The sequence below is a fragment of the Nothobranchius furzeri genome, chromosome 11 (genome assembly GCF_043380555.1).
Source record: "Nothobranchius furzeri strain GRZ-AD chromosome 11, NfurGRZ-RIMD1, whole genome shotgun sequence".
NCBI classification, from domain to species: Eukaryota; Metazoa; Chordata; class Actinopteri; order Cyprinodontiformes; family Nothobranchiidae; genus Nothobranchius; species Nothobranchius furzeri.
The window spans coordinates 50378232-50397270 of NC_091751.1; the positions used below are offsets into that span (position 1 = coordinate 50378232).

The 19039-nt window shown below is 39.1% G+C and overlaps 1 protein-coding gene across 9 annotated transcripts in view; it reads left to right on the forward strand.

Annotated features, from left to right (window-relative positions):
- Window positions 1-9070: 9070 nt before the first annotated feature.
- pcmtd1 (protein-L-isoaspartate (D-aspartate) O-methyltransferase domain containing 1) overlaps window positions 9071-19039 on the forward strand; it is a 30621-nt gene continuing 20652 nt past the window's right edge. The window contains exons 1-5 of one of the 9 annotated variants that reach the window (XM_054741043.2): window positions 9071-9277; window positions 9371-9449; window positions 12121-12193; window positions 16487-16948; window positions 17111-17213. In XM_054741043.2, coding sequence (XP_054597018.1) covers window positions 16642-16948; window positions 17111-17213 — 410 coding nt within the window. In that variant the 5' untranslated portion in view covers window positions 9071-9277; window positions 9371-9449; window positions 12121-12193; window positions 16487-16641. The other 8 variants (XM_054741045.2, XM_015956732.3, XM_054741053.2 and 5 more) reach the window with 8 other exon arrangements.

A 19039-nucleotide genomic window follows, 5' to 3' on the forward strand; every position in this document is an offset into this window, starting at 1 on the left:
TGTGTGGTTTCTAAAAGCTTCTGGGGTCATGTTAATCAAAGAGCGCCTCTGCTTCCATGGAGTATTAGCACCCCCTCATGGCTGATTTAGTAGATTACATCCCAACAAAAAAACATTAAACATGAATGCGAACAGTCATTTAATAAATTAACTGATATTTTTCGATTTCAAAAACAAATCCCAATAATAATCAAGCTTGATAAGCAAATTAATAATTTTAACATCAGATCTATTGCTGCATGAGTCAAAGAACAGTAGAAAATCCCTATTGTACATTCCAGTGAGCAATTTTATAGTAATATTTAGAACTATAATGAATGAAATAAAAATAACATAAAGAGATTAAGGTGCCACGTGAACCTGAAATACGTTTATTAAAAATATTCAATCGCTCAATAACTGGCTGTTTTAGCTTGATGAGTGGGGGACTGGGAAACCTGTGATCATATTTTTAAATGGATTTAAAAATTAAAACTGATTAGGAACAGAAAAGGATGTCAAGCAACAATTTGTAACGCATTTTCTTTGTAAAATCCTTCGAAAGACAGAAAAGCGGACCAGGATGAAGTTTGAAAGTACAAGAAAACTTTGTGAAATGGTATTTTTGACAAATGGATCCCTCAAAAATATTCATGGAAACACTTTGAATGCAAAAATAAATAAATAACTGGAGTGCACCGCTCTGCTGTGCAGCTGAAGTTCATTTTGGGGAAATAAATCTTGTATGCATGTTCACCACATAACCCAAGAGTTTTTATCAAATCCCATAAAATGGGCAACAGAACAGTATTTTATCAGGGAGAAAATGAGCATACAGGATTTCATGAGAACAACACCTCACCAACTGTTAGGCAGCTGGGGAACAGAGGATTGATTTGAGCTTGGGTAGCAGCCAGTTGAATATTTCACTGATGGAAGAACGAATAGATTTCATTAAACACCAGCAAATACTGGACACAAATATTATCTTAAAAAAAAGCTGAAGCTGAAAGGAGAACAATTGTATTTAACACATTCCAGAATACACAAGAATAAGCTAAAGGTTGAGCCATAGCCATCACAGCCTCCTTACCTTAACATAATTAAAAACCTGTTGGTGGATGCTCACAACATCATGTAAGCATCCTATAATCAGTTCAACTAATTTGTTTTTCCTCCTGGCCGTAAACTATAAAAGAAGCAAATAAAAAGCTAATAATCTTGTTAAACCGGTGAAGACATTTAGCTATCTTGATTTAATTAACTGGATTTTTACTATTTGTAGGAATTAGGTCCTTATTTATTAGACTTCACAGAATGCACTGTAGTTAAAAATAGTTAAAGTCAACGTGTTTTATGTTACAAATGAACTTTGTCCTGTTATTATCACAGGGTGTTGGGAAAGTTACTGTAAAAAAGTAATTAGTTATAGTTACTAATTACTTTGTCAAAAAAGTAACTCAGTTGCTTACAGAGTTACTAGATTATAAAAGTAACTAATTATCAAGAAAAATAACTACTTAGTTACTTTTTCGATTAAAGAATGCAAGAAAAATGGGTTCCCCTCTTAAATAAACTTACTTAATTTACCATAAATTACTACAATAGTGAAATATAAAATGACTAATGACTGGAACATAATAAAATGTATGTCCAAATGCTTTTTTATAAACCTGAATAATTTTAATAAATAAGCACTTAACAGGAGGAACTACTAACAGGAGCATTACACTAAAATGTAATACTACACATTAAAATGTCATGTGTGATATTTAACAAGAACCCAATCAGCTAAAATTAAAAATTGCAAATATAAACACCTGTAAAGGTTCCCGAGCCTTTCAATGGTCTCTCAGTCTGGTTAAATTAAAGAAATAAATGTAAATTTGTACAGTATTTTAATTTTTCCAGCTTCACATAATTGTGTGTTTTTAGTAGCATTTCTGTTGCTGGTAATATAGTAATGGTTAAATAAATAAATAAAATCCTTTAAATGACACTAGAAGAGGCACAAATCTGATGGAGGACTTACATTTACTAACTTGGGTCAGACCCAAACACAGAAGAGCTGGTAGTAAAGACACACAGGTAGTTCTAATAACACCTGAGCACCATGACGTCTGAGACTGATGCATCAGTGTTACAGCGGGACTAAAGACATGATCAGAAACAGGTTACAGTTGGATGATCTAAGAAGGTAGAAGATCGTGACGCCTGAGCAATGAACAGGTGAGCGGACCTTCAGGACGTCCCGCTGTCACGCTAAGGGCACGACTGCAGATCCACACCTGCAGCCGTGGACTAATCATCACGTCTTCCTCGTTCTTCACGGGCCGAGATGCGCTTGGATGAAAACATCTACCTCTTTAGCTCCTGATCAGCTGATGACAGCTTCAACACACCGCGCTGCTTAACGCACGCATTTTCTGATCAGTAACAGAAATTACGTTTTGATAAAAGAAAGAAGACGGTAATTAATTAGATTGCTCGTTACTGGAAAAAACATTTTTTTACTAACGCGGTTATTTTAAACGGCGTTATTCCCATCACTGCTCTGTTGTGTCTACAGCATGCTGTGATGAGACAGCGAGAACGCCGAGGGTCCCCGCCCACCCGGCCAATCATCATGGTGTTTGTAAGTGCGTTACCGACACCTCTCTCTCCCTGGCTGCAGCTGATGTGTGGCGGTCAGAAAGCCTCACACTGTTGCTCAATGTTCGATAAGCACATAGTAACGCACAACCTTCCGTCCCAGTAACGGTAACGGTGTTGTTGCAACAGTGGGAAAAGTATTTAGATTATTCCGTTACCTAAAAAAGAACGCCGTTAGTAACGTCGTTATTTTAAACGGCATTATTCCCATCACCAAGTAACAATGTGAAGATAACAGATACAATTAAAATCTCTCTCCCTTTCTTAGGTAGTTTGTACAAAGAAACACTAAAACAAGTGCTGATGAAAACGAATCAAAGTTTAGCTTGTGCTACACATAAAAACACAATAAAACAAGAAGTGTATCCTATTTTCTGTCACTCAACTGAAGGCCCTGTTATCCTGTTAACACATTAAATGGATGATGGGCACATTGAGGTGCAGATTATTAAACAAAAAAAAAGAAGCTTATTTAGATCCTCATTTAAAAGTAACACTTACTTTATAAGTTTGGTTCTAAATCTTTGGCTTTATCTTTGATAAAGAGCAGGTTCACTGAGAAATCTTCTCAGTGGCCTCGTGGTATGAGTGTCCACTCTGGGACTGGGAGATCCCGATCGGGTCATACCAAAGACTTTAAAAATGGGACCCAGTGCCTCCCTGCCTGACACTCAGTTCTAAGGGGTTGGATTGGGGGGTTAAACCACCAAATCGTTCCCGAGCGCAGCCACTGCTGCAGCTCACCACTCCCCACGAGAATGGGTCAAATGTAGAAATGTAACTTCACCAGTGTGTGATGATGACTAACGGGACTTTAACTTTAAACCCTTTAAACTCATTATTTTTGAAGACGATTGGTCACTCTGAGTTTAACATGAAGGCTGAATGGGAAAATAGCCGCCTGCATTAGCTTCTGATAGTAAATAGGCCAGAAAATGCTCAGTTCAGAAAACCCTGACAGATCTACATCACACTGTCACTTAACATTCATGGACTCACCCATCTTGACACACGACCGGGAAGGCTGTTGTTGTGTTATTGTCCAGGAAACAGCAGAGCATCTCGGCTAGTAGAAGCTAACTGTTAGCATTAGCACTCCACAACATGGTAGAATTCCTCCAGGCTTGTGTTAATGTGGAGATAAAGCATCAACTTTGCAGAGCAAACATTAGTGGTAGTCTCGTTGCTGTTAGCCAATCAGAAATGAGTTGTCCAAATAGCAGGAAATAAGACTTCACAGTGTGTCGTCTGAAGCTACTTTCTCCTTTCACCTGAAGTTTCCATCCTCAAACAAGCACATGAGCTTTTTTTCCTCAGAGTATGACTCACGAGGCATTTATTCCTACAAGAAACTACTGCAAATGTAATAAAAATTTGACCTTTTAATGTAATCAGGAAGTATTAACACTGCCTGATCCTTAAAAATCTGTATGCTCCAGCAACAAGCTGCATAGGGCAACAATGCTAAGATTTATTTATTTGCTTACAGGTAAGTCTAGAAAAATTAGAAAATGGTTCAAAAGTTCATTTATTTCAGTTATTCAACTTACAAGGTGGAACTAATCTATGAGACAGACTCTTTACATGCAAAGCCAGATATTTAAAGCCTTTATTTGTTATTATTGTAATGATTATGACTTACAGCTTATGAAAACCCCACATTCAAAGGCTAACACAATTAGAATATTGGGAAAAGGTTTGATAGTCGAAGCTCAAAGTGTCACACTCTAACCAGCTATTGAGGCCAAAACACCTGGAAAGAGTTCTTGAGCCTTTAGATGGTCTCTCAGTCTAAGATGAATAACTGAAATAAATGGACTTTTGCAACATATTCCAATTTTTCCAGTTTCACCTCTATAGCTAAAATTAAAGATACTCTGATAAAAAACAGATAAGAATTAGAGATGAAGTTGATGAACCCTCAAAACTGGACACAATTTTCTTAATCAATAATTGACAATTCCCCTCATAAATCCAACCCCCTGCTATCAATAAGCAGTCGTTCTCATGGACATTTTTACTACTAGAATAATAACTTTTAAATTAATAAGAAATGAGAAAAAAGTTATCTGTGTATTAAAATTTCTTTGCAAAAATTAGAACATAAAACTGATTTGGAGAAACAGTGAATGATTTTACTCATGTCACAAGATTCAGAAGATCTTATTGATTGATGGTCTTTTTCATGTTTTCCTGTGGCTAACTTGAGGCTGGTCTGCTGATCTTTGTTCCCGAAACATCAGTATGTATCATAGGCCATTAATTAGGATGATGAAAACTACCCGGTCTTGAAAAGAAATGTGTGTTTTTTTATAAAGGTCTCCGCTAATTAGTGGCATTTCTAATTATTCTGGATGAATGGTTGTTAAATAACAAGAGACACTCTAACTCTATGAAGTGTGTGTGTGTGTGCATTGTATTAATGTTTCCTTTAGAAATTGAAGTGATTTTGTTCTACAGTAAAACTGAGAACATAAGAAAGCTGCAGAAAATCACCATATTTTAAAATAATTGCCAATATATACGAGATGTTTATTTATTCCTGACTTATGGAAACATTCCATACAAAACGCTTCAACACCTAAACACTGAAAACAAACAAAATGTGGTTTTCTTAAGCAGCCATCTTTCCCCCTCCTCTCACAAATCAGATATGGTTCAGAAATAAACGTCAATAAAAAAATGCCTCTTCAATGCAATCAGGAACAGTTTTTTAAACTGCATCTGATGACCACTAAACCAGGTGAGCATCCATTCCCACGCTGCCATGGCCAACAAAAAGCCATCTGCAGGTTAAATTTAGGTCTTCCATTATTGTGTTTGATGTTAGAAGGTGTGTCACGATCTTCCCATTTTTACATTCTCCAGCTGAAGTCCCGTTAATAAAAAGGTTCAACCCACGAGAAGGATCCTATTACCGTCTTCAGTGCTCTTGTGCAAACAAATAAAGGGAAGCTTTTGTCTGCAGGCAGGTACACAAACAGCGTGCATGACTATACAATGCAAGAGCATTGGGCAGCAGTAGCTCAACAGGTTGAGCGGGTTATTCAGTAATCGAAAGGTTGCAGGTTCGATCTGCTATTGTGTCCTTGGGCAAGGCACTTTACCCACCTTGCCTGCTGGTGATGGACGGAGGGACCGGTGGCGCCTGTGCTCGGCAGCCTCGCCTCTGCCAGTGCGCCCCAGGGCAGCTGTGGCTACATCGTAGTTCATCACCATCAGTGTGTGAATGTGTGTGTGAATGGATGAATGATACACTGTAGTGTAAAGCACTTTGGAGTCCTTAGTGTGAATGGATGAATGATACACTGTAGTGTAAAGCACTTTGGAGTCCTTAGTGTGAATGGATGAATGATACACTGTAGTGTAAAGCACTTTGGAGTCCTTACTCTGAGAGGTGCTATACAAGTGGGGGGCATTTATCATTTAAGAGTAAAACTGCACACATAAAAATATTTAATTTGCTTAATAGCTTATCACAAAACCGAAAGATACTATTTGTTTCAAAAGAAGTTTGGGAATTTGATCTCAAACTTACAGTTTCTTAGTAAACTTCTGGAGAAAGCAGTTTTTATTCAGATCAATCGTTACCTTATATAAAATAACATCTTTGATACTTAACAGTCTGGTTTTGGCAGTAACCACAGCACAGAGACAGCTCTCATTAAGGTTGTTAATGACCTACACATAAGCACAGACTCTGGCAAAGTCACCGTTCTTGTCCTTCTGGACCTTAGTGCTGCATTTGATACAGTTGATCATGACATTTTGTTAGAGTGGCTAGAACACTGGGTTGGTTTCTCCGGTCCAGTTCTTAGTTGGTTCCAAACATACCTTAGAGATAGGCAGTCATTTATGTCAGTTGGGGGGTTAAACTCTAAAAAATTAGTGGTTACTTGTGGTGTTCCTCAAGGTTCTATCCTTGGTGCACTATTATTCAACCTGTACATGCTTCCTCTTGTACACATTGTTCAGAGGCACAATATTAATTATCATAATGATGCAGATGACCTGCAGTTATATATTTCATTGTCTTCTGGTAATACAGCTCCTCTTCACTCTCTTATACAATGTATCAAGGATATGGATGCCTGGATGTCCGAAAATTTCTTACAATTAAATCAAGACAAGACAGAAATTCTGGTATTTGGTCCGAACGCACAGAGACAGACAGTGGTAGACTTTCTCGCCTCTCTGTCTCTTAAATGTAAAAATGAAGCACGAAACTTGGGTGTATTTTTAGACAGTAACCTGAATTTTAAAAAACACATTAATCATACAACTAAAATAGCATTATTTCATTTATGTAACATTTCTAAAATCAAACATTTCGTCTCAAGAACTGACCTTGAAAAGCTAATCCATGCATTCATAACCAGCAGGCTCGATTATTGTTATGGTCTTTTAATTGCCCTTCCTCAGTACGCTATTTACAGATTGCAACTGATTCAGAATGCGGCTGCTCGTGTTCTGACTGGTACAAAGAATTCTGAACGCATTACTCCTGTTTTAAGATCTCTGCATTGGCTACCAGTTGAAAAACGAATTGATTTTAAAATCCTACTGCTTGTATATAAAGCTCTCAATGGCCATGCACCACAATATATTACAGACATGCTAGTACCTTATACGCCGGTCAGACCACTCCGGTCTGCAGATCAGGGCAATCTGGTGATATCGCGTACACATTCTAAGTCAGGAGAGGCTGCCTTCAGTGTCTATGCACCTAAGATCTGGAATACTCTGCCTTTAGAGAAATGGGAAGCAGCTACAACAAATATTTTTAGGAGAAATTTGAAAACCTTTCTATTTGAACAAACATATGGCTAGGTTGTTTCATTTCTACTTTATTTCCTCATATCATAGACATGGTTTTATTCATAATTAAGTTCTTACAATTATGTCTTATAGCTGTGCATGGATGTATGTATGTGCAAATGTGTGTGTGTGTGTGTGTGTGTATGTGTGCGTGCATGTTTGAATGTGTAGATTTTAGTTTCATGTGTATATTTTAATATGTAAACACTGATCGTTTTTAAGGGTGTACATATTTTATAAGTGTTTGTTTTATTTAGTCTCTTTTACTGTTAAGCACATTGAGTTGTTGTCATACAGGAAATGTGCTCTATAAAGTCATTCATTCATTCAATTCTTGAGATGCTTTTAGGAGAAAACAACAACAGTGTTTTCATCATGTACTTTTTTTACTAGCACTGTGGTCTCTGGTGTCCATCAACTAGACCCAGCTCAGGAGGTGTGAACACAGCAGCTGTGAGGACAGTCTGGACATAATTTGCACGACAATGTCAAGTGTGTAAAAAGCAAGAATTGCAGTTGATAAAAGGGCAAAGTGCTGAAACTACAGCTGCTGATCCTTTTAAGTTTATCTCATCAAGGGTTTAGAATAAAGATGATACAATGCAGTAGTTACTCTGCTGCTGTGGGTATTTAAAAGTTAAAAAGATTATCCAGTGTTTGTACTACATAAAAACAATGAATACAATAAAGTTTTTGTTTTTATGAATGGGGACGGGCAAATAGTGCAAGACAAGTGTGTTAAATATTGGTTACCTTTTAATTTGTGCTCTTTTCACAATGGCTCTTTCCATACAAAAAAGCAAAAAACAAAACAAACAAAAAAAAAACATTTCTGATAGTTGCACAGCTCCAGCCCATGGACGTAATGTGTGTGTGTGTGTGTGTGTGGGGGGGTATCTTTACAGTATGTTCCAATGGGAAACAGGCTTCAACACAAACGTTTCTACTTGGTCCTAGAGCTCAACCAGTGTCAATTTAATATAAAGTAATATTGCTTTTGGATGGTAAAAAGTGCAGGGGCAAAAACTTGTCTTTGGAAAAAGTGGGGGAGGGGGACATGTCCCCCCTGTCCCCCCCAAAAAAATTACGCCCATGCTCCAGCCTGGCTAATTCCAGTTCATCTCTCAATCAACTATATTTTATAAAATATTGCTTGTTCTTCCCAAATATCTAAATGACTTTTAAAGTTACAATTGGAATTAAACAATTGCGCGCTTAGAGATGACATCTTCATGGGCAGCAAAACACAATCTAACTTTTGAGTTTCAGACAGGCTGATCACTGGTTCAGCAAAATGCTGCTCGAGTTAATTCATTCAGATACATAGAACAATAAACAATTGTTTTGGAAAATATGTTTTTTTACGGAATGCAAAATAAAATAAAACGCAAAAGAAAACAAAAACTATTTAGGTTTTTTAGACCAGGATACGTGATTGTAAAATTAAATATAGATAGATAGATAGATAGATAGATAGATAGATAGATAGATAGATAGATAGATAGATAGATAGATAGATAGATAGATAGATAGATAGATAGATAGACAGACAGACAGACAGACAGACAGACAGATAGATAGATAGATAGATAGATAGATAGATAGATAGATAGATAGATAGATGATAGACACCCCTCTAAGACCACGTGAGCCGTGTTTACATTTTCTCAGCTGTTTCTTTTATCCTCCACTCAGAAACAGTAGGCTCACCGTTTCCTCTTCAGCTTTTCAACCAACCAGCACTCTTTTCCAGCCTGTCAGCGATCAAAAGTATCTTTCCCCCTGCGTCGCATTGAGCGGTGCGTTCACGTCTTCACTTGCAAGCAGCGTGAGTAAATGCGACACAGTTGTGAGTATTTTTCTTCTTTTTGTATAACTTCCGTGCGCTTGGAGAGTTATCTGCCCTGTCTTTGGTTTGCAGGCTTTGTTTTTGGGTTGCCCGGCAGAGCTAGCGGTCTATGTAGCGAGTCAGTTTGGGGAACAAAATAAAACACAAAAAGGTAAATAAACGAGCTTACCTAACCCGCTTTGTTTTGATGATGGCGCACTCAGGCCCACTAAAAAGCTAACATTAGCTAGCTAAACTCTCACTCAAACCGCGTTAAAAACACGCAACGGCACATCTACTGTTGGGCTTACTTGTGACACTTTAGTTTAAAACTCGTTCATAATTAGTTATGTCGGTGTTTGAGCAGGTTGACGGACTGAAAGGCTGCCGTGCCACATGTAGGTGACACCATCGTGCGAAACAGGCTCTTGGAAAAAACATGATGTTTACGTTCGCCCCATTAGATCTTTCAGCTGTTGCGAAAACCTGCACGGCTGATATTTCATCCGTGTTGGTTAAACCGGTTCGGCTGGTTGCAGCTAAAAGATTGGGGTTAATCGCACTGCAGCGAGAGAGAGAGGGGGGAGAGAGACAGCTCGACAAGTGGGAACAAAAGCTGGATGAATGTCCAAACTCAGCGGCTGCTTTCTTTGTGTTTCAACGCTGCTTTAATGGATTTTTCGAGCCAAAGTAGGTTTCATACATGTGGGGATAACAAGGGACCTTGATGATTGATAATAAAGCTCGAAACATTTCAGGAAATCGCTGTTGTTGTTTTGCTCCGTCGTCACACGCAGTACGAAGAGAAAGTCCAGGCCGCTGATTGGCTGAAGGATCGCTATCTGTGTGGCAACGGGAACACGTGACCGGATAAGGCGCTGATTGGCTTCATCAGGTGTCAGTTTAGGTTATTTAGCAACATCTGTGGACACAATTTTCCATAAATCCAGTTGACAATAAAATAGTAACATCTAAAAATAGTTGATTTTATTTGTAATTCCTGCAGGGCCATTTTTTAAAGTACACCTGTGCTTGTAACGCAAATAACTGATCAGCCAATCGGGTGGAGCAACTCGGTGCATTTAGGCATGAGGATGCCTTTAGAATAAGTTGAAGTTCAAACTGAGAATTAAAACGAGGGATTTGAGGTTTATACAAGCTGGCAAGAGTGTCTCAGAAGCTGCTGATCTACTTGGACCCTTAACCATTTCTAGGATTTACTGAGAATGGTTGAAAAATGAGAAAACATCCAGTCAGGAGCAGTTTCAATGACAAATTTGGGACGACTGGTTCAACATAATAGAAAAAACAACAGTAGCTCAAATAACTACTGGTTCTATTCATAGCTGGCACAAGACCATCTCTGAATACGATGAACCTTCAAGCAAAACGACTCCAGCAGCAGAAGACCACATCAGGTGTCAGTACTCTCAGGTGAACAGGACAATTAGCCAACAATTCCCACAGAATCACAGAAACTTGACAAAGAGATTAGAAAAATATTTCCTGGTCTGATACATCATGATTTCAGCTGCAACACTCAGATGGTTGGATCAGAATTCAATGTCAGCAATGTAAAAGCATGGATTAATTCTCCTTAAATCAATTGTTCAGGTGGTGTAATAGAGTGGGGGCATCTTGGACTCTTTAGTACGACCTAAGCCTTAATACTACTGGCTACCTGGGTATTTCTGTTAACCACGTCCATCCCTTTATCACCACATGGACCCACCCTCTGATACTTCTGCAGGATAATTCACTGTCACAAAACTCAGATCATCTCAAACTAGTTTCTTGAACACAATGATGAAGTCACTGGACTCCTAACGACCTCCACATTCACCAGATCTTGGAGTGTGATGGAACCAGAGACTCGCATCATGGATGGAACTGTGTGATGCTGTCAAGTTAATGTGGACCAGAACCTCTGAGGAATGTTTACAACACCCTTTTGAATCCAGGGGCGACGGTGGCACAGGAGTTAAGTGCTCGCCCCGTAATCGGAAGGTTGCAGGTTCGAGCCCCGCTCAGTCTGTCACTGTCGTTGTGTCCTTGGGCAAGACACTTAACCCACGTTGCCTGCTGGTGGTGGTCGGAGGGACCGGTGGCACCAGTGCTCGGCAGCCTCGCCTCCGTCAGTGCGCCCCAGGGCAGCTGTGGCTACATTGTAGCTCATCCCCACCAGTGTGTGAATGTGTGAATGACTGATTGTGTTGTAAAGCGCCTTGGGGGTTCCAGGACTCTAGAATGACTCTATCAAATACAGGCCATTTACCATTTACCATGATGTCAAGAATTAAGATGGTTCTGAAGGCAAATAGGGGTCCAACCTGCTAAAAAGCTACCTGGACCTATGGCCAGCAGCAGCCTGTAGTAAACAATGAAAACTTTTCTGAGGGGTAAGAGTAAGCGCCTAAAGAACATAAGAGAACATTTACAGACTTATAGAAAATGCAACCAGTGTGAAATTGAGCGATATACCGAAAATTTACTAATATCGACATTTATGTCTAATACCAATGTCATTTTGCTCGTGTAAGTGTATTAGGTATTTGGGGAAAAAAAGAGAAAGTTTGTTTGTAGGTTGCCAATGTTTATGTTTCTTTAAGATATCCTGCTATGAACTGGATGGAGTCACGTGAGTCACCATCCAGTCTGTAACACGAAGGGACAAACATTGAGGTAATAGAAGATGATTCAAATATTGAAGCAGTGGACTGGGGCAGAGGGTAGCAGCAGTCAGAAGCTGGCGGCAGTGACCGGATCTAGAATGTTGCCGAATGATTTTGGTGGGGACAAGCTTGTCCTTGACCAAATAGTTATTGTCTATTTGTCGTTGTCAGCAGGAACTGCAAAATACGCATATCCTGATGCTGATCTGAGGCAATATCACCCAGCCCTAAACCAGTGTCTCAGGTGAGGATGCACAGATAATTTGCAGTTTTTAGGGATATGAGATTTAAAGTTTGATTTCTGCAATGCTGCAATCTGCCAAATTTAATTTTGTGTGATTGTGTACTGAGCCGTACAACTCAGAGCATACTTTTTAAAATTCCAGTTTAAATTGAATTTTTTATTTTGTTCATTTGTAGTCTAACGTTTTCAGCAACCCAATCGGGATTTGTCTCAATTTTTAAATCAAAATAAACCTTCCTATTGATTCAGCTTAACTTCACAGTGCAGACAAGGTCAAAAAAATAACTCAGGACCAATCTTTGCAGCGCTGTTCAATATAGTTTTGATAGATATCTGTTCGCTCATTAACTAATTAAAAAATATCATCATACACACATAGTAAAATACAGCATGGTACTTTTTGTGAATGATAAGTTTTACAAAGCAAGTTGGGCTTAAATGTCACCTGCTTACACGATAAATGATGCAAACACACCTATGGAGTTCATCAGGGATGCAGATGCAGAAGGTTTGAATGACCAGGGATGCTACAACTTTATTTCAAGTCGTCTTTGGTACACACTGTACTATTTTTGTGCCACCCGCCACAAATTTCAAAGTAATTCATCACAATTGGAAGTTTGTTCAGCGCCTGAACTGTGACTGTGCTGGCGGTCCTGTACTCTTAACTCGTCACAGATATTAAACGAAATTATTACATGTAAAAAAAAACCAATCATTTAAAAACAGAAAAAATATTTGTCAAGATGTCAAACATCAAAAGTATGATTATTTTTATCCATGACTACATTAAAGTATCAGGCGTTATCTGAATTTGTGGAAAATGAATTAAAAGTGTGTTATTTTTGCTTGTTTTATTGTGGCTTGGGTAAGAGTTGTTTATTCACTGCTATGCATTGACTGAAGGTGGTGCTGAAGCTGAAGTCTTTGGTATAACCACATATCACCATTAGACTCCATTTTCACTGAACTAAATCTTTCATGCAGTCAGATATTTTACCTAATGGAAAAAAGGAATTTTTGTACATAAGAGGAGGATTCTTGACTTGTTAGACTGAATTTTATTTACAACGCAATTTAAATTCATTAGCCACTTAATTTTACATATGCTGTCACGCTGTGGTTGCTCAAAGAAAATGGGTTTTACATTTTTATGTCCCTTACTGAGATCAAGGTAAAGCTGCCGTTAAACAGCTCCTCAATACTTACACACATCACAATGTTACAATAACCCTGAATTTAAGTGAGCTTAATAAGGCCAAGTCCTCTCTGTAATAAAACGTTTTATTAAGTTTACACCTCTGGTGGTGTCGATAAACCGGACCTTAAAAGGTGCTAAATTCATTTTTGTCTCAGATCATGTATTCGTCTCATGCTTAATGTAGCTTGAATCACAATCTGGACATTAAAATAATAAACAGACCCTCTCTAGGTAGAAAACGTGAGACCTGTTTTATTAAATTTACCATGAGATTAAATAATATGGCTGTAATAAATTTCTGGTGTATTGGGAAGTGTTAGGGTGTAAAAACCCAGATCTAGGAGCTGCATTTTGAGCTGCGTGTGTCCGGTCTGCTGCCCAGACAGGGCTCTGGTATTTAGTTACAGCACTAGAGCTGCTGTTAGAGGATCCCTTACATGTTTAGCCATTCTCTAACTATGTTAACGCAACCAATCATGTCCTCAAATGGTAGTTTTACACTTAGAATCTAAGATTATTCCAAATTCCTTTTTCACATAAAGAAATTATTTTTAGCTTAACCTTTGCTGCACCGAAGCAGCTAATGCCCCAAGATTCTTAATTTGTAGTTAACTGTTGAGCAAAACCTCCATCTCACGCCCGTGGATTATCAGTGCTAAGGCTGCTGCAGTGCCAAAAAGCATTTTTCTTGAGTACCTTCTCTGACCCATTTTCCTGCATTTTCTCCCAATGCCCGCCAAGGGGGGATGGGGAAAGGAGGGGATAAAAAATGCCCTGCTGTATGTCCAGTGCTGGTGAGAGAATCAATGATTTATTTTTCATTTTTTTATTTCTGCGAGGAAAAAAAAAAAGATGGAAAATTACCTTAGGAGGCTTCCCACTAGAAAGTCACCTCTGATTTTAATCTTTATTAGCTGAGTCAGATGCAGAGATGCTGAGGAGGCAGAGAAGAAATTCTAAACTTGTCTCCGCGGGCTGCATCTCCAGCAAATTTCACTCACTTGGGTGGATGTTGTTGTTCTCAAAGCACATTAAAAAAATGCATGCATGTGTGATGAGTTATGACATATTAGCTAAAATATATATAAATGTTCACAAAGAACCATTAGTTTTTTTTATTGTGAAAGTTAGACCCATCCAGTTTAGCTGAATTTTATCTGTACTTTAACCCCAATAACACAACGATGTCCGAATAGCTTAAGGATCGCACAGCACAACGTAGAAAAAGGTTTAAAAGAACAATTAATCAATTTTATGAAATAGAAAATGTTATCCATTTAAAGTCACTCAGCAGGCATCAGCTAGCCTCCAAAAAAGAAAGACCGAAACAATCTTTGCACACCTGCATGTTTGACGGTGCATCAAATGAAAACGCAGCTTGACTCAAAGTTAAAGATCTCCAGCACACTTTCCTCCTGTTTCTGCAGTTTTACTTACAATAACATCTAGTTTCATTTGTCTGGCTTCAGGCTGCAAACATTTGATCAAAATGGGACAAGAAATAATTGTTGAAGTAAGTGAGAAATAAAGTAATAACGATTGGGATTGTCCTGGGACTCTGGAGGTTTGAATATCTAATGAGGAAACTGCAGGAGAGGGGAAAAGGCAAAAATTACCTGGAAAAACACCATTTGGTAAAAGATGATCAGCAGCGGCTGTTGACATTTTTTTGGGTGGGGCGCATTTTTGCTGTCTGTTTTCAGATGTGATAACCACATATCACCACTAGGGGGTGCCAAATTACCATTGTTATGCATCACACAACTTGAACCCCAACAGACCAGTACCAGGTCCACAAGCACTTCCAACAACTAAGTTGTTCCAAAAACATGCTTAATATTCACCAAAATATGCAAACTGCATACTTAACAGGGAGAGGCTCATCTCTAACCCTAGTCCACTGTCCGGCATGTTTTCCATGTTGCCTTTTTAAACACGTGTTTCCCTGCTGCCACACACCTGACTTAAATGAATGAGTGATTAACATGCATCTGCAGCGCTTGATGTCCGCCTGAGCAGGCAGTGTAAATCAGGTATGCTGAAGCAGACATGGAAAACCGACCAGGGTTGGGAAACACTGATCTAAATGACAGAATCCCCATTTTCTACGTCAACAACACCCAATGATAATAAGCCGCTAAATAAAAAGGGCAGAAAAAAATGCTAAATACACATATTGAAAAAGACACACAGTAACAACAATGCAATATGTTCCTATTCACAGAAGCAGCCATTTAAATCAAAGTCCATACTTTCCTCCTTACAACAAAATATGTACCATTACTCTACTTGAAATTGTCACGGAGCAATGCAGCAGCAAAACAAAGCTAATTTCATGAAGTCAAAAGCGTAAAATCAGTCTTAACTTTGCTGGTCCATGGTCATAGTAATCCACGTTATAGTAAAAATATCTACTCGTTTTGTGCAATCCACAGTTCTAAAGTCACACTGAGCTGAATCCTGACTGCTTTGGGCTGTTTTTACCTGCTGGAGAGTGTTTACAAGTCTCCAACGCCACATTTAATTATTTTCTGGTTCTCCATAATAAAGTGCGCATACGCCAGTTATACCGTAGGTCGATGGTAAAGATTGCTGCATTTGAAAAGGAACAGGAAATACGTCACAAGACGATTCGGTCGTGGTAAAAGTGTGAGAGAACATTTTTTTAACTACACTTATACACAGCGCTTAAAGTCTGTATTTTGTATGGATCAGTTTATTTTAGTTTTCATGTTTTTTTTTTTTTTTTCAAATATTTTGTGATTCCTATCTTCTTCCAGTGGCTGGTGGGGGCAGGGCGCCCTAGTGCCCCCTATGGACGAGCCGCCACTAAATGGTGTTAATTGTATAATAGTAGAAAAAAAAAAGGTTTTAAAAAAATCTTTTTTTATGACTTTATCTTCTAAAAACACAGTTTTGCTCTAGAAATTTGATGTTACTCAGAAATAATCATTATTTCAAAATAAAATTAAATCAGCAGATATCTTGCTCTTGTGAATTTAGGAAATGCAAAGGTAACTGATTACACTTTCTATGAACCACAACCTTCCCTAGATACATTAGTGTTATATGCTAACAATATTTTTTCTCAGGTCACTTCCTACCTGGAAATGAATGCCGTCTGAACCAATTGGTCGACTGAAGTCGGCGGAATCCTTCCACCAGCCTACACCTCCATGCCGCAGTGAGCAGGTTTCACTCAGCCAGATTACGACTTCAGTCCTTGTGCGTCTCTTTTCCTTTGGCCATGGGGGGAGCTGTGAGCGCCGGGGAGGACAACGACGACCTCATCGACAATCTGAAGGAGGCTCAGTATATTCGCACAGAGAAAGTTGAGCAAGCGTTTCGGGCCATTGACCGCGGCGACTATTATCTGGATGGCTATCGGGACAGTGCCTACAAAGACTTGGCTTGGAAGCATGGGAACATACATCTGTCAGCTCCATGTATATACTCAGAGGTGATGGAGGCTCTCAAACTGAAGCCAGGACTTTCTTTCCTTAATCTGGGCAGTGGAACTGGCTACCTGAGCACAATGGTTGGCCTCATCATAGGTAACCCTAAAACCTTCTTTATCACAGCAGAAATGTTTGAATACTTTGTTTTTCTGCATCAAGAAAGCTCATAGTAACACAATAAGACAGTAGTTAGACATTTAACGTCAAGCCAGACTTAAGTAAAACATTATTCTGTCTTCTCTCATTGTTTCTCTCAAGGACCATTCGGTGTAAACCACGGAGTTGAGCTCCACAAGGACGTTGTTGAGTACGCTAGACAGAAACTGGATGAATTCATAAAAAACAGTGACAGTTTTGATAAGTGAGTACATGACTTTAAAATGGTATTTTGTGATGTGAAATGCAGTTTTTGCCTAAATTCAAACCGTAAGAGAACACATTCGTTTTTTTCATGGTTGAATGTGTCTTACTGTAAACTTCCCTGAGTCTTCGGCTGTTGCATAGCTAAAAATCTGCCCAGAACAATACCTCCCACATACCTACTGCTCTTACAGCATATTGTTATCAGTGTGTGCGATTTAAACAGAAGTTATTGGTAAGAAGAGCAGTAGCTCTGAAGGGTGAATGGTTATCCTTCAGTGTGAAGGTCGTTGAATTTTTCTAAACTTTTCTTGCTCACGTCAAAGTGTCTCGGGCAAGATGCTATCGGTTCCCTACTCGCTGTACTCCTCTCATTTAAGATAAGTTTAGATTAAAGTGTCTGCTAAATTAAATGAAGTCTAAGTGCTGTTCATTGAATTTATTTAAGCTGGACAGTTTTTGGTGCCATTTAGGCTAGAGGTTGACTGGTTATTCCACAGCTATTGCAAATTCAAATCCATAGAGATCAGGGTAGACAGTAGCGGATTTACAAAGCTGTAGTGTTATTTTGGCCCCTAACTATCGGTTAAGCCAGAATCTCACTGGTTGTGACCCGTCGGAGACACAAAATTGCAAAACAAAACAAAATGCTAGTTTTCAGGCGCAATGATTTTATATGACACTTTTGCAAAAAATGTTTTCTAGACTGATTGCTCATTTTAGGTAACCTTTGTCACAGTCTAGCCAGGCTGTGCCTCACCTCTCACTGGGTGACTGCTGGACACATGCACCATTGACCCTACTGAGGAATAAGTGTTTCAGAAAACAAATTAATAATGGAGGCAGAAAGTGTCTTAATTATGTTTGGTCATACCTTACTCTCATTTAATTCCAAATTAGGTTGCAAACTGCTCTCACATTTTCACAAACAAAATGGAGAAGGGCCGAGGACTGGTTCAGAACATCCACTGTTACTTTGCGACTATTTTGGGAATATGCTGGTGAAGGTTCTCAGTAATCCAGGTCATGGTAATCCTAAGGGGTTCGAATGAGGGCAACTGGACTTCTTTAGTTTCTTGAAGACATTCATAGTTAGTTTCTGCTCATTAAGCTACAATGGACAGCTACAGCTTATAAGCTTGACCCTCTCATATTCCAGTCAGAATTGACAAAGCTCCTCAGGTGAGAAGTGAAACATCTTCAAGAAACCAAAAAACTCCAGTTGCGTTCATTCGAACCCTTTTGGATTCTTTTGAGAATAAGTTTGTTGTGCAATTTCTTTTAATGTTCAGAATTGATGAACTGGAGTGATGTCCTTGTAGCCTAGAAATATTGACTACCGTAAATCCTCTAATATTGGCCTGTATTCAGTTAACGGCCGGGTCTCATATTTTGGCCGGTGTCGAAGTCGGCGGAGGTGAATAATGGACGGTATTTTATTGTGGCCAGGTGGAATGTGGTAACAAGCGAGTATGGGGTGGTGGTTGTGTCATCCGTCTCACTTTTGATTTGCCAGTGATAGACCGCAAGGGTAACTTTAACCGTGCGGAGACGAAGAGGAGGCGAAAATTTGATATCAAGTTCAAAGAGAACTTGCTGATTATGCTGCAGAACACTCTGGGGAGCAGTAGCAGGGGTTGTATGAACTAGTCGACTTCACTATAGTGACTTTTTATGCCTGTCATCGACTAGTCGCTGTCACGTGATAATGAACGGCAAGATGCAGTCCACGGAAAAGACAGCAGCCTCCTGCGCGTCGGGGGTGGGGGGGGGGGCAACGCGCTGTGCCAGATCGTCGGTACTGACACGCGATCGTTCATGTCGGCT